General features: G+C 33.5%; 1 protein-coding gene across 1 annotated transcript in view; it reads right to left on the bottom strand.

Annotated features, from left to right (window-relative positions):
* Positions 1-15,158, bottom strand: part of LOC142324710 (uncharacterized) — a 63,660-nt gene extending 48,502 nt beyond the window's left edge. The window contains exon 1 of the mRNA XM_075365628.1: positions 15,012-15,158. Coding sequence (XP_075221743.1) covers positions 15,012-15,158 — 147 coding nt within the window. The remainder of the gene's footprint in view (positions 1-15,011) is intronic.

The raw sequence follows: 15,158 nt of genomic DNA on the forward strand, positions 1-15,158 counted from the left end.
AAACGGAACGAAGAACAGCGACGCACAACACCCTGGGGTCCCTGACTCGCCTCAAATCTTGGATAACTTACAGATCTAAAGCTTTACGTGCCTAAAGTTCTCGCTGTTACCCAGGAAGTTAACCGCGAGGCAGTTCACATGTTTGTTCGGTCCCGATTTATATCTTGTACTAAATCGCCGAATCTCCTCTCGAACGGCTGGCGATCCCAGATAATCGTGTATTTCTTTGTTTTTGACAAACCACGGCGCTTCTGTTATATTTCTCAATAATTTGTTTTAAATCGCTGTTCGACTTCGATGTTACTCTGGCTTGTCGTACAACACGGCTGGATTCCTTATATACAAATCGGTTTCAGGATCTCTGAGTACAGCGATCGTTTGTTATATAATAATAGTCGCGATTCCCTGCCGAGCGACGGATACATCTTAGTGAACTTTACCTTACGCTTCGTCGTTTACTCCCCGACATGACTCTTCCGCGTTAGACGGCAATCCAGATGCGGTCCTAGATAACGCACAAGTCAGCACGCGGACGAAAACGCCATTAAGTTGAACTCGTGGGCAGTCACCTCTCCTCATCGTAAACGTAACGCGTGTAGAATTAGCCGAATTAACCTTCATCTTCCATCTAGGTAGCCGCTCGTCGATTAGATCCGATCGTTTTTTAGTTTAGCGGAAGTTACGATAGAGTCGGCATCCGCAGTCAGCCGTTTACGTAACCGCAGTTCATAGTTTGCGGATGACACGATTCACAAAGAATGTAACAGGCGTTTAGGACACGTTCTCCGTGTAAAAATGAGAGAAGCAAGTTCATATAAACGTAAGTTTCGAACCGCTTAGTTAGCGAGTGAAAATTCTAAAAACGAAAGCTTCTTTCATATATTTAACTACGTTATTTTACGTCGAACATAAAACCTGTAATCGACGGATAAAACCTTTACTCGATGAAAATACGGTTTTACAAAAGAGAATAATGTAATTTTATTTTCCAAAAATTGTTTAAAATGACAGCTGTATTTTTTTAACACCTTTTTACCGATACAGCGGTTGTGGTTTTTACGAATAATTTTCTTAAAATCAAAATACATATTTATTTATTTCCTTTTATAAACTAACTGCGTTCTACGAACGCTTTGTCCTCATCCTTTGTCTTTCAGTTTAGATTTCTCGAAAACTACTAATACGAGTATATATAGTTCTGGGAAGTACTTTTTTTTCGATTTTTCAGGTCGGATTTCATTTAAACTACTAAATTTACTCCTCGATTTGTATCCCGAGAATTACAATACGGGTTAATTTTACCGAAAGTGCAGAATTCAAGAGAGAAATAATTCGCCAGCCGACACTAGCTAACGAAGCGTTTCCGATCGTATGTTTGTATGAACTTTCTTCTTCGACTTTACCAGTAGGTCGTGTCCTAAAAGTTTGTTACGTTCTTCGTGAATTATTCTGTATAATAAGTTTTTTAATTTATAATTATTTTCACCGTTAAAATATTAAACTCATAAAACAGATGTAACGCCTGGCCCTACCCAAAGCCGCTATTGAATCGCACAAAACTTATTAAAATACGTATCGTAGTCCCAACCTGTGCTATTATTCAGTGTCAGAGCATCGATCGGGCGTGTACGAAGATATAAGAATAGAAACGTTAAGAATTTTTTCATTTATAGTTTTTAAAATATTAGAATTAAATATTTAAGTTTCCGATACCTGTTAATATGTAGTGAACAGCTGCGTCTAATTGTGAATCAATTTTAACGCCAAAATTTTAACTTTAGTCGTCTTTTTTAATTTGGGATCGCTACAAGTTAAAATAAATAATACATTACAATTTAACCGGTAAATATTTATATTGTCCAGGCTAGATGATCGTACGCTACCGTCTAGAAAGATGACTTCCTTTTTAGAAACAAATGATACTTTTCAGATTAAATTTGTTCACAAAACCTGCATTTTAAGATCCGAGTTCTATTTCGGCTATCCTTTTAATACTCTTCCGTGAAGAATCTATAAAAATGAATTTCAAATAATCAGCGAGCGAGAATACGTCACGAATGTTGCAGCTTAAATTAAATTTGAACAGAACTAATTACTTTCAGCAGCTCATGTCTATATACTAGGAACGATACCGAGGATAAAACTGTTCCTTGAGGTACACCGTAATCGGATAAATTATGTTTATTATTAAATTATTAAGAGTAAGAAATAGGGAACTGTTTTTTAAACAGGCGAGGAACAATTTAAGAGTACACCAAGATCAGAAGATATCTGTAAAATGTCTTACTGGATGGCTACCAGAAGACGGATGGCAAAATATTTTCTGAATACATCACGGAAATTAATGCATATTAACCGATAGCTCAGCAAAACCGTAAGTTTTACTTATCTTTTGTTTTTTTTTTGAAGTCGATTCTGAGGTTCAAATCCTAGTAAAAGTTAATCGCTTTTATACGGATTTGAATAATGATAGCGGATACCGGTGTACTTTGGTGGTCGAGGTTCAATTAACCACACAAGTCAGGAACGGTCGTTCCCGAGTCTAAATCTGTACAAGAATACACGCCTCTTTATATGTCACTCACCCTCATCTCGTCGGGTCGTCTCGGGGTTGCTTATTTTTTACCGATCGAGCAGGTTGCGATTTACACATTAAAAAATAGATTATTCTTTCTAATTAACTTTGTAAACGTGAATTACACGATTTTTTTACCAAAAAAATTTTCTTTACGAATGTAATAAATTTAAGCGGTTCAAGTCGGATACGTTTCTATAAATTAAAAAAATGAGTGCTTAATGTCGATATAAATAAACAATAGAATTATTTTAAAAAATTAAAAAATGCGTTTAAAAAATTCAAAAAAGTTACAAAATAGAAACTGGAAAAAAAACAGACGTCAAGGCAACAAGAAGAGATTCCTGACCGATAATTTTATCCGGTAAAAACCTTTTACTGTTATAAATCAAATGTCAGTAAGCGACAATGGGAAACACCGTATTAGAATACTGGTGTGTGTGCGCGCGCGTGCGCATGGTATAGCAAAACCTATAAATTAGGTTTATCTGTAAATATATAAAAATACAAACGCGCTTTGGAATAAAATGAATGGTAGTTAAATTTATACGAATCGATTAGATGCCGGATCGTGAGAGTAAAAAATTTAAAAATTAATAAATATATTGCGGCTAATTTTGTGAACGGATAATCGATTAATTTCGAAAGAAAAAATTGAGATTAACGGGAATAAGACGGAGAACATAAAGAAAACATATTTTCAAAGATTTACCGTTAAAAGTGTAAATCGTTAAAGATTAATCGATAATTATATTTCTCTTTTAGCAAGTTAATGCTTTTAAGTTACTGTAAAGTAAAACGGTCCATCGATCGTTGAACTCAACATTTTATTAGATAAAACGTTATGGAAAAAGTAGTCAAACTCTTCAAAGGGAGATATACTGATAAATGTAGGAAGGAAAATCGTTATCGGAAAAATACATTAAAAAGGAAAATGTTGTATAAACTACAAATACCCTATAGTTAAGCCGATGAAAAAAAACCGTATTTGAACTTTCATAAATTTAAAAAAATAATTTTTTTTAATCGTTTTGTATAGCTGTAACATTAAAAACTTTTATACTTTATTGAAAACGGTTTAAATACTAACAAAAAAAATAATTTTTCTTTTATATAAAATATTTATAAAAATTAATTAAAATTTTCAAGTATTTAAAAAAATTTGAACTTTGTTTAGGCCTTGACTTCGAAAAGTATAAATTTAAATAAGAATCAAGAAATCCTACTTTTAAGGTGCAAGTTTTATTTGTTGAACATTTTTATTTAAAATCTTACAAAACAATTTGCATAAAAAAAACTGTTTATAAGAAACTCAAAGATGTGAAAAAAGATTCTTGTCAGGGAACGCTAAGATTAGTAAATAAATTAAAATGGAATAAGGTTCTGAGAAATTCTGAAATATATACAACGGATTCAGGGACATACTAAAATAAGAAGATGTAAACAAATACATTACGGTACGTACTGATTATAACAAACACGATTTACCGTTTTTTTACTGTAATCGCGAAAAATTTCGGTTTTCAGATTTCAACGGAAATATCCATTTTGACCGTCCCTCAATCCATTTCTTTTTATTCAAGCGTGACGTCTGTACGTACATTTGTATCTCGCATAACTCAAAAACGAGTAGCCGTAGGATGTTGAAATTTTGGATTTAGGACTGTTGTAACATCTAGTTGTGCACCTCCCATTTTGATATCAATCGACCGAACCAAAAGCGTCCAAAAAAGCTCAAAATAAAAAAAAAAAATCGATTTTACACTTTTTCTCCAGCAGTAAGTCCTCGTTGAGATCTTTTCAACGATATATCATAAATCATACTTATTTTCATCGGTTCCAGAGTTACAGCCAAAAATAAATTATAATTAATGAATTATTTGGATCTTACTCTGAATATAGGAGCAGATCGGTTCAAATGAGATTTCACCTCCTTTTTTTAAATTTAAATCTATTAATTTGTTAATAATTATTAACCTCTGATTATAAAAAAATGTTTACGATAAATAATAATTCAATAACTATAAAAAAATGAAAAAATATCAGCAGTTATTAACGAAATAAAATTTTATGTACTTTTCCTTTTAAAAGAATGTATAATGTAATTTTATAGCCGTGTGTTGTCCACATCAGAATTATTTTTATTATTTTTTTAGAATTTTACTTTTTATCCGATAATAAAGTTACGTTATTAATTTAAAAAAAATATTAAATCGTTTTTGTAATCTTACATCGTTAATAAAATATAAAGCTTTATAAACAAAACAGATGTACAAGTCAAAATAATGAAGCGCGTTCGGAAAGTTGCGGTGCAGTAGCTTTGGAATTATGCGATGCATTCTGTTGTTTAGGTGTTATGTCGGATATCGGACTTTCTGCTGTATATAAAGCCGTAAGAAAACCGAAACTTTTCCTCCGCATAGTAATCTGCGTTTAAGAACTGAAACCTACAGATACTGTCAACGATGAAAATACTAAATTATGTTAATAGAAAATACTAGGTATGAAAATACTAGATTACTGTCGACGTTAAACATTAAACATTACATTTTACCGACCAAAATTCCGTACATATCCTCGAAATTACTCTTTTTTTTTTACAGATGAAGTGCGGTTTCATCTGGAAGATTATATTCACAAACACTCGGCTGCGGTCGACAACTAACCCGTATGAATACACGAAGCGAAAATTGAAAACCGGGTCGGTGCAAGTAGAACGCCAATTGCGGGTCCAAACTTTAAAAAAAAATACATTTAATAGCGATCGTTATCGTGCTGTTTTAACAAACTTCAATAGTCGGTTAACAGAAGTGAAAATCAGTCACGGTCGGTTCCGACAAGTCGGGGTCACAGAAAACAAGTCGACGGTTTTTAACGAAATGTCTTCAGTAAAACGCGTGATGTTTGAGGAGATTATTTTCAACCCCCGTTATAGACTATTCAAATTATTGTAATATCCGTTTCTATAAAATAAGGAAATAAAAATAGAAAGTAATAATTAACAAAGTTTCATCGTAACACTTCCGTAATTCCAGTGTGCTGTAACTTTCCGAACGTAGTATACAAAAATATGTACTTTAATGTCGATTAATTGATTAAATTTCTTGAAAAAATTCTTCTAATTTTCTTCGTTTTCTTCCTTTAATTTCCTGACGTACGACAAATTCTGAGTTCTGCTAGCTTCTTTTACTGTATTCTTGCATAAGATTTTGCTGAAGTCCGTCGATTAGTTTTTGCGATTAATTTTACGTTTAATTTTTTCTTACGCGATACGATTTTGACTTCGGATTCGTTTTCATCATCTTCAACTTAATCGAGTTTTCGGGTAACATTTTTTATTATATCGACATCACAGGTTTCATTTTCACAGTAGAATTCTATGTTTCTACCGATTTTCTAAAACTTCAAAATTTTAAACCTGCTGCTGCAAAAAAGCCGTTACCATCATCTCAGACATCGAATTTTAAATCGGATCTCGTAAAAAAAATTTCCGATCGTGCTACTTTTTACTTCTTCCCGATTATCGGCTACGAACCGAATAGCCTGCTACAAATTGATACGCGCACTGACATCTTTAGCAGTAATAGAAGAAGTAAACGTATTTCCTTTAACCGTTTCTTGTTTAAAGAGACGTTACGTCTTTTTCGATATCGTTAAAACAAAAGCTAAAAGATTATATCCCAGATAAAACTGTATTATTTTAGCTGTAAATTAAAACCAAACGAATCGGTTGGCCTTAAAGCGGCATTTTGGACCCTTAAATGGCGTAATTTTACACGCATTATACCGATATGTTTCTCTTTTTACAAAATTGCTACCCCGAATAACCTACGGTGGTCCTACCGACTGGAATTCACCGTATTACGTTCTTATCTTAAATATATTCGCGTAAATTAATATCTAATCGCGATTTTAACCCGTTTTTAATCGATCTATTAAATAAAGCCAAAAACACCTGCGATAGTTAATTTTAAGCGTAATATACATTTTGACGCGAAACGTCTTTAAAATCAAACCGAAACATACGGGTACCAGAACGGTAATTTGTAGCGTAACGAAAAGATCTATAACGTTCTAACTTAATAACTCCCTGTCTATTAGTCTCAGAGACGTAAACGCGATGTTATTTTATACCTTACACGATCGGCTCGCGGATACGACTTTCAGTATGCGTCACTGACGAGCTGATTGGCGGCGAGGAGTGACAGCGCAGATCGACCGAAACCGGCGCTGTCGCTCATTTCCATTCGGTGTAGCTCACGACTTAGACGCGATTCGTGTGCTTGTATTTAGAGTTTCTCGAGATAGATCGATTTAAGTAATAATAAATGTATTTTGAATAATATTTACGTGTAAAAATTAAAGTAAACTGTAAAAAAATATAAAAATTCAATATGTCAGCGCAAAAGCCAGCCGCAAATGTAGATTACGTATATCGTTGGAAAGGGGAGGCTACGGGCCAGCACAGGTTTCTTGATGTCCTGTGCCGAGCGAGCGAGGTTTTTTTGGGAGCGTAGCAAAGCTGGCGCGGCGCGTTCTGGGAACGACGCTGACGTCGCGAGCACCTCTACCGCTGCTTATTACGCCTTATGTCTCTTACTTCTCGACTCACAGACCGATGTTGAACAAAATTGTCGTCGAATATTAATCGAAATAAATATCGTGACCGCTTAGCGTCTTGTTTTATGTTAAAATTAAATTTAGTACGCAGTCGATGTCCGGTTTTTATTTCAGTCAGATACACTGAAAGCGACTCGTTGACATACAGACCGACCGATTTATCTGTAGAGTTGCCCGAATGAAGGAACTAAAATTTTCCAACGGAGACTTTCGTTTTGTTCAAAAACACGATGGTGGCTCTCCCGTTTAATTCTACAGATAAGTTGATCTGTAGCAGAGCTACAGGTCGACCGACTTCATCCAAGGTCTGTAACGTTTCGCGTTAAACAAACGGTCGTGCGCCCCGATACGTCACGCCCGATTTTATAGTAGGTTTTATATCGATGTTTTTTAATTTTACGGACTACCGACGATAGATAAACTCATCGACTGTTTATCGAAAAACCGAGGTCGTTAAATTTACTATATTTAAATTTATCTGTCTTTACCTGTATTGAATACATTTATACAAAGAATATATACATTTACGCTATTCCAACTAAAATTATATCGGTAATACCGTACATATTCTTCATCTTAATTAAATTAATATCGATTAATTGTCGTAAACGTTTTTTGAATACCATTATCGATCCGAGTTGTTTATTATAAAAAAACGTTTGTGTATGAATTACAATGTAAATTTTTTTTTTGTATTCAGTCATTTGACTGGTTTGATGCAGCTCTCCAAGATTCCCTATCTAGTGCTAGTTGTTTCATTTCGGTATACCCCTACATCCTACATCCCTAACAGTTTTTTTTTACATATTCCAAACGTTGCCTGCCTACAAAATTTTTTCCTTCTATTTCTCCCTCCAATATTAAAGCGACTATCCCAGGATGCTTTAATATGTGGTCATAAGTCTGTCTCTTATTTTAACTATATTTTTCCAAACGCTTCTTTCTTCATCAGTTAACTTCTTCATTTGTCGCTTTATTTACCCATCAGATTTTCAACATTCTCCTACAGCACCGCATTTCAAAAGCTATTTTTCTCAGATACTCCGATAGTCCAAATTTCACTTTCATATAAAGCGACGCTCCAAACATATACGTTCAAAAATGTTTTCCTGACGTTTAAATTAATTTTTTACGTAAACAAATTATATTTCTGACTAAAGACTCGTTTCGCCTGTGGTATTCGTCATTTTATATCGCTCCTGCTTCGTTCATCTTTAGTAATTCTACTTCCCATATAACAAAATTCTTCTACCTCCATGATCTTTTCTCCTCCTATATGTAAATAATGCATTGCGTAAAAAAAAACCAGCCGTACTAAAATATATCAAATAAATTAATCGCGAATATTTTATTTTATTTTTTTTTATTATAACGACAAAGTAACTTTACAATCCGTTCAGCAAGATAATTAAACGATAAGTAAATATATCTATTTGAACTAACATTAAGCAGTCACAGATCCGGTGCTTTTTGACTTAATAGTAACGAAATGAAATAGAAGAGCACTCCGTACAGCCAGACCGTAAAGTCACCTATTTGAAACGGTAAGGCAAACCAAGAATATTCTTCCTCAGCGATCTTGAAAAATCTCCGATCGTATTATCCTATAAATTGACCGACAAATAATTCGGATGCCGATCCAAACGATTTTTATATAGTAGACTGATCAGAGAGATTTCCTGCCGAACGGTTCGCAACTTAAGATCATTATACTTAAGATTATCATATCGACATAACGGTGGAGACATTCATAATGAAAGGACATTAATCGAAATAATTTTAAACGTTTTAATCCTATAGCGGGTTGTATCAGTCGGCAACAACGTTTACGAACGTGCAATACATGTGTAACGTTTTAAATTTACATCGTTCCAATAATGACACTAAAGTTATGCGGCTGTTACAAATCATGTCGTTGTCAGAGTGTTATGTTTTCTAAATTTTGAATTTTTTTGTAATTTGTTGATGTAATTATAGAATTATTTACAGACTGATGATGCGGTATCCCGAGAAAATAGACTATTAGTATTAGGTTTTTGTATTTGGTGGTTAAATAGTTGTTTTATGAATTTAATTAGTGCAATGGCCAATATGTTGATGAATTATTTGAATTTTTAAAAAAGTTTTATATATATATATATATATATATATATATATATATACTTTCAAAATTTTCTTGGCTGCATATTAATTTAAACGTACTCCCAACCCCGTAGGGGAAGACACCCACCTTGTGATACTTTCGGTCGCCACACCACCCCACTCTCGTTTTCATGATGCTGATTTCTACGATAAGAGTAATAGACGAGTAGCGTAATTTTAATAACACAGTCGGCCTCCGTAGCGCGAGTGGTAGCGTCTCGGCCTTTCATCCGGAGGTCCCGGGTTCGAATCCCGGTCAGGCACTGCATTTTCACGCGTTACAAATCGTTCGTTTCATCATCTTAAGTAATACCTAACGGTGGTTCAAGAGGTTAAAAAAAAATTAAATAAATCAAGGAAGAAGAAATCAACCCACCACCTCTCTCGGTTTCTACGGCGACCGTACTTCTTACGCTTTCCCTTCCATCGGTCAAACGCGCTAGGTTCCTACGAAAATACAGACATTTGTACTTAACCGTAATGCCTATCGCTAACATTTTACGTATCCGATGAAATACTGAATAAAAAAAAGTCGAACGTTTTATAATGTACTCCAAAAATAAATAATAAGTCGCTATTTTAAAATTTAATTTGGAATAGAATAAATATGTTAATTATAAAAAAACCTTATTCTCAAGATACGACCGTGACCGGGGAGGAAACACGTCGACGTGGGGTACTAACTGTCGCAATTCTTCTCCGGTCACGGAGAATTTGGTGTATATTTTCACAGGTTTAGAAGAAGGGAGCTCCCGAACTGCGTGTACTGCGGTCAAGAGGACACTCCCTAACACACCTTTTTTGAATGTGCACGTTCGGAGGATCTAAAAGCAAGATGTAACGTACAAGAGATTACCCCGGAAACTAAAACAAAGTATATGCCGAGAGGTAAAGAGGAATGGCTGACGGTAGAAAGATTCGCGGTCAAGTTATGCGAACAAAGAAACCGGATTCAAGAAGCGGGAGGAGTTACTTTAAAAAAAGAAAAAGCATAACGACCGAGACCCGCCTGCTGGGGCAGGGCCCGGGAACGGCATAGCCGACCCCGGCGTCTCTGGCCTAGCGGTTAGAAACAAAGGCAAGATAAAAAATAAGGAAAAGATCCGGAATCGGTGAGCCGACCTGTCATGCCGGTAGGCGGGGAGGCTCATTAGAGTCGCGAGGACACTCTCCTGGGCCGAGTAATACTTGACTGTTGGCCCATACTTGCCTAGTGGAGCAGGAGAACAACGATTAAAAAAAAGATTTTAAAGTTGTGTCGCGTATACTAAATTACTTTAAACTAAATTAAGTCATCCAAAGAACAGTTAAACTTAACAAACTGCGATAATATTTTTCTCTTATAACAAATTTTTCCCTTCAAGTTTTTAATAAAAATATAAATTAAGTAAACTATTATTATTAGGGTTGTGTTGTATAAAATGCGTTTGTGTATGTTTTATTTTAAAATAACTGTGATTTTCAACAAAAAACTACTCGAGTTTCTTTTTTTAATAGTAGCAGATATAAGGTGTTCGTAGTCGGTAGGTTGATTCAAATCATAATTAGTTACGGCTTATATTCCTCCTGTATTTTAGTCGAAGAAAGCTAAACACGACTAAATTTGTTTTTAGTTCTCAATATTTTCAATAATATTTTTAATTAAAATTCTTTAGGAACTCTAAATAGATTACGAAGACAGAAAAATTTATTTCATCGGACTTCTTAAATGTTATCGCAAAGATTTCATTAAATATTTCTAGAATAATTGTAAAACTAATTTTACATTATAAAGACCCGTTAATATCAGAATCGAAACCGAAGCCGATTTAATAAAATGACAAAAAGAAAAAATCCAAATAACAGAACTGAATTTTACTTAATGTTAAATGGATTTACATAATTAATAAAAAATTGTAGTTATCCGTACATTTTGACTCGCACTGATAATTAAAAATCAATACGCTGTAAAGAAACGAACACAACCGTTCTTTACACTTAACGTAAAAATTACTCGAATATTAACACAAAGATTTACCGGAAAATTAAAAACATAAATATATGAAATAAGTAATAATAAAAATAATAATTTATAACGTATGATGATAGTAATTTTTTCACTAGAGGTTCGAACCTCAACCGGATGAATATCGGGGTGAATGCAGGAAAAACAGATCTTGCGCAAAGAATCTTTAATCTCAAAAACGTTATGGAATATTATAAATGGTAAATGGCAAAATAGATAATACGTTATAACTTTTATCGATTTTCGAAAAGCATATAATCTATAAATCGAACGTCAGTTTTTTTTCAAAATTAACAGAATCGGGTTAAATAAAAAAAATTCCCTTCGGCAAGTCGGAAGGGGGAGGTATATTTCACCGGTGCTAAGAAGAGATAAGAAATATTTCCAAATTAAAATCAAGAAAAAATATATATATGTACCTTTTACTTCACGGTTATTATCTTCTTTTCTGTTTAGCCTCCAGAACCACCGTAAGGTATTACTTCAGAAGATAAATGAGGATGATATTTATGGGTGTAAATAAAAAATCATTTTTTGAGGGGTTGAATATTAATTAAAAAAGTTTTGTTAGTTTCCGATTTAAATAAAAGCTCGACTTTTGTAAGAAGAATGTTTTTGTAGATTTCCCAAAGATATTTTCTTTCTTTTTTCTATTTCACCTCCGCAAAAACCGTAAGGTATTTATTTAGAGGATGAATGAGGACGATATGTATAAATGTAAATCGACAGTCGGGTCTCAGGTAAAGTCTTAGGTCGACCGTTCCTGAGACGTGTGGTTAATCGAAACCCGAACACCAAAGAACACCGGTATCCACGATCTAGTATTCACCCGCATAAAAGAAACCGCCTTTACTAGGATTTGAACCTTAAAACTCTCGACTTCCAAATCAATTGATTTGCGATGACGAGTTAACCGCTAGACCGGCCCGGTGGGCTCCCCGGTAAATATTTGAAATTTTATTTCGATCGGACAACCCCTGTCCCTTTTTCCAATTTTTGGCAAAAGTTTAATAGATTCTTTCCAAACCCATCCCCTCTAAATGTAGTATCTATCTCCCCGTTATGAAGAAATTCGGTTTATGGGATCCACATTAAGACAAAATACAGCGATGTAAATACAAACGTCCGTCTTTCAAAAACAGATTTTTTGGACTTGGCAGCGTCGAAATAAAAACCTTATTTCGCAGATTATTTGCAATTTATTTAAATCTATTTCTTTTTGTTAATTTTTTATCTCCTTAAGACTCAAAACTTAAAAAAAGATCAATCAATTTTATTAGAATTTTTTTTAACCGTCTGTATACCGGTTACAGCTGCAGCCGGTCTAGCAACATATATCGCTATAACCGGGAATGTAAAAATTAAGTTAAATCGGTTACCGAAATAAATTAGGCGACAAGATTACTTTACAAAAAAACCCGATCTTGGTATCTAAACCTAGATTGTAATTTTAATTACTAAACGACGTTCAACAGTACACTACGGAAAAATTACGTAAATTAAAAAAAAAAGAAAAATAAACAAAATTATTAATAAATAAAACAGTACTTGTCGGAACGTACAATACTTTCTTTCTTTTTCCTGTTTAGCCTCCGATAACTACCGTTTAGATAATTCTTCAGAGGATGAATGAGGATGATATGTATGAGTGTAAATGAAGTGTAGTCTTGTACATTCTCAGTTCGACCGTACCTGAGATGTGCGGTTAATTGAAACCCGACCACCAAAGAACACCGGTATCCACGATCTAGTATTCAAATCCGTGTAAAAATAACTGGCTTTACAAGGACTTGAACGCTGTAACTCTCGACTTCCAAATCAACTGATTTGGGAAGACGCGTTAACCACTACACCAACCCGGTGGGTTTAATAAATTTTACTGAAAAGCATCTACTGCACCGTACCTCTTCAGTTACATGCTATATACCTTCATCTTTGTCTCCCTGGCAATAAAAACTTCCTGAACTTCTTTTATTTACTAACTTGATATCAACTTAATGTTTGATTCATCAGTGTAGTTAAATTTCTGAAATCCTGGGAAGGTCAATTAAGGGGCAAATTGTTTCTTATGGGGTTTGAGCTGGGAAATCGAAAAAAATAGGTCCCAGAACTGTATCTCTCTTAGTTTCTAAGATATCCCATTTAAACGCCAAAAATAGGGTCAAAAAACATATTTCTTTACGTTTGACGTACAATAACGTTGTTAAATTGACAATAAATCATACATTCTTTAAACATAAATTTTAGAGAATTTAATTATAAGAAGATTGATGTAAATAATGTTAACAAAAAAGAAATAAAATTTTAAACAAGTCGACTTTTATTAACAACAAAACCGATGCAAACTTGCAAAAAAAGAAAACAGATGTGTCTATTAGGTACAATAATTTTAGACCTACAGAAAACAAGTTGGCCGATCGCCAAGATTCTACCTACTCGGCCACAGAAGTCGACAATTAATACGTTATTAAATTTATTTCGCTAATTTATTTACTTATATATTTATCCTTAGCGTCAACCGATGATGATATCTAGTAATCGAAACGGGCTATTTAGTTTTGATTTTAAGTGAAATTTTTTATAAATTCTTTTTGGCTTCGATTTTGTTTTGCAATTTGAAAAGGTAAATTAATAACGATTAGTTAAAACAAAACAAAATTGAATTATTCTCATAAAAAAAAAAACTGTGGTTTAGCTGAAATTACGATAAAAAATATTTTATCGACAAAATTTTATTTTATATACCGTAAATATCAGATTTAATTAATAGACAATATTTTGGGTTATTTAAACAAAATATTATACTCTTCGTATCAAGATGCTGAAGTTTGAGCAGCATACCTGTTTTTATTTAAAACACACAAAATAAAAAGATAATTTTATAAATCGGAACGTACATTTATTTATTATTAACTAGCAGACCCGGCAATGCTTCGCCATTACTAGATTTGAGTATATATATATATATATATATATATATATATAACAGAATAATTCTGTTGTTTGTCGTCGGATTTTACGACTAGGTTTTTTTTTTATTCACAACAAAAAAATGCTTCACGATTTTTATAATACAACACAATTTGATAAATCTAATAAATCCTAAGATATTTAAGATTGACCGCCAATTTGAAATTTGTCAACGAAGAATATCGTTATTTTTTTCCTATTAATAAATATCAGCCCCACAGCCCCAATGTGGTAAAGCATCAGAAGTGTAATGCTCCCTGTACTTGTAAGTTAAAACTTCTAAATTCAACAATTACTAAAGAAAGAATCAAAACATGATAGAAAATGCAGTGAAGTTAAATTAAAGAATCGACATTAAGTGCATACATAAACTTTCATTCATATAATACTCCGATGAATACACTCTGAGAGGGCTAGAATAAACTTCATACATCACTTTCATTATAAAATAAATGCACAATAAAACTTACCACTTCCTTTTTAATTACATGATCTTCAGATTTAATTAACTTGATCCCTTCAATCGCAATAGGATGAGTTACTTCATTATAATTATCACAACCATTACAAAGTGGTTCGCTCCTCTTTCACTTGCAAAGATTCACCATCCTAAAACATAAAATCAATATTTTAATGTTGAGTTTAATGATCTGATGACACTTCCCATATGACATAAAAAACATACAATCAGATACTTACACAATCAGATGTAATATCATCTTCAATCGGATGATGTGGTAAAAACAAGCATAGCGTTTCCTCTGCGGTATCATCTTCAATTTCTAGTTTGATACTGTTATAGGGCAGAGCTTCATATGTGTAGATATTCTTTAAAGGTACATCCAT

The sequence above is a fragment of the Lycorma delicatula genome, chromosome 5 (assembly GCF_047948215.1).
Source record: "Lycorma delicatula isolate Av1 chromosome 5, ASM4794821v1, whole genome shotgun sequence".
NCBI classification, from domain to species: Eukaryota; Metazoa; Arthropoda; class Insecta; order Hemiptera; family Fulgoridae; genus Lycorma; species Lycorma delicatula.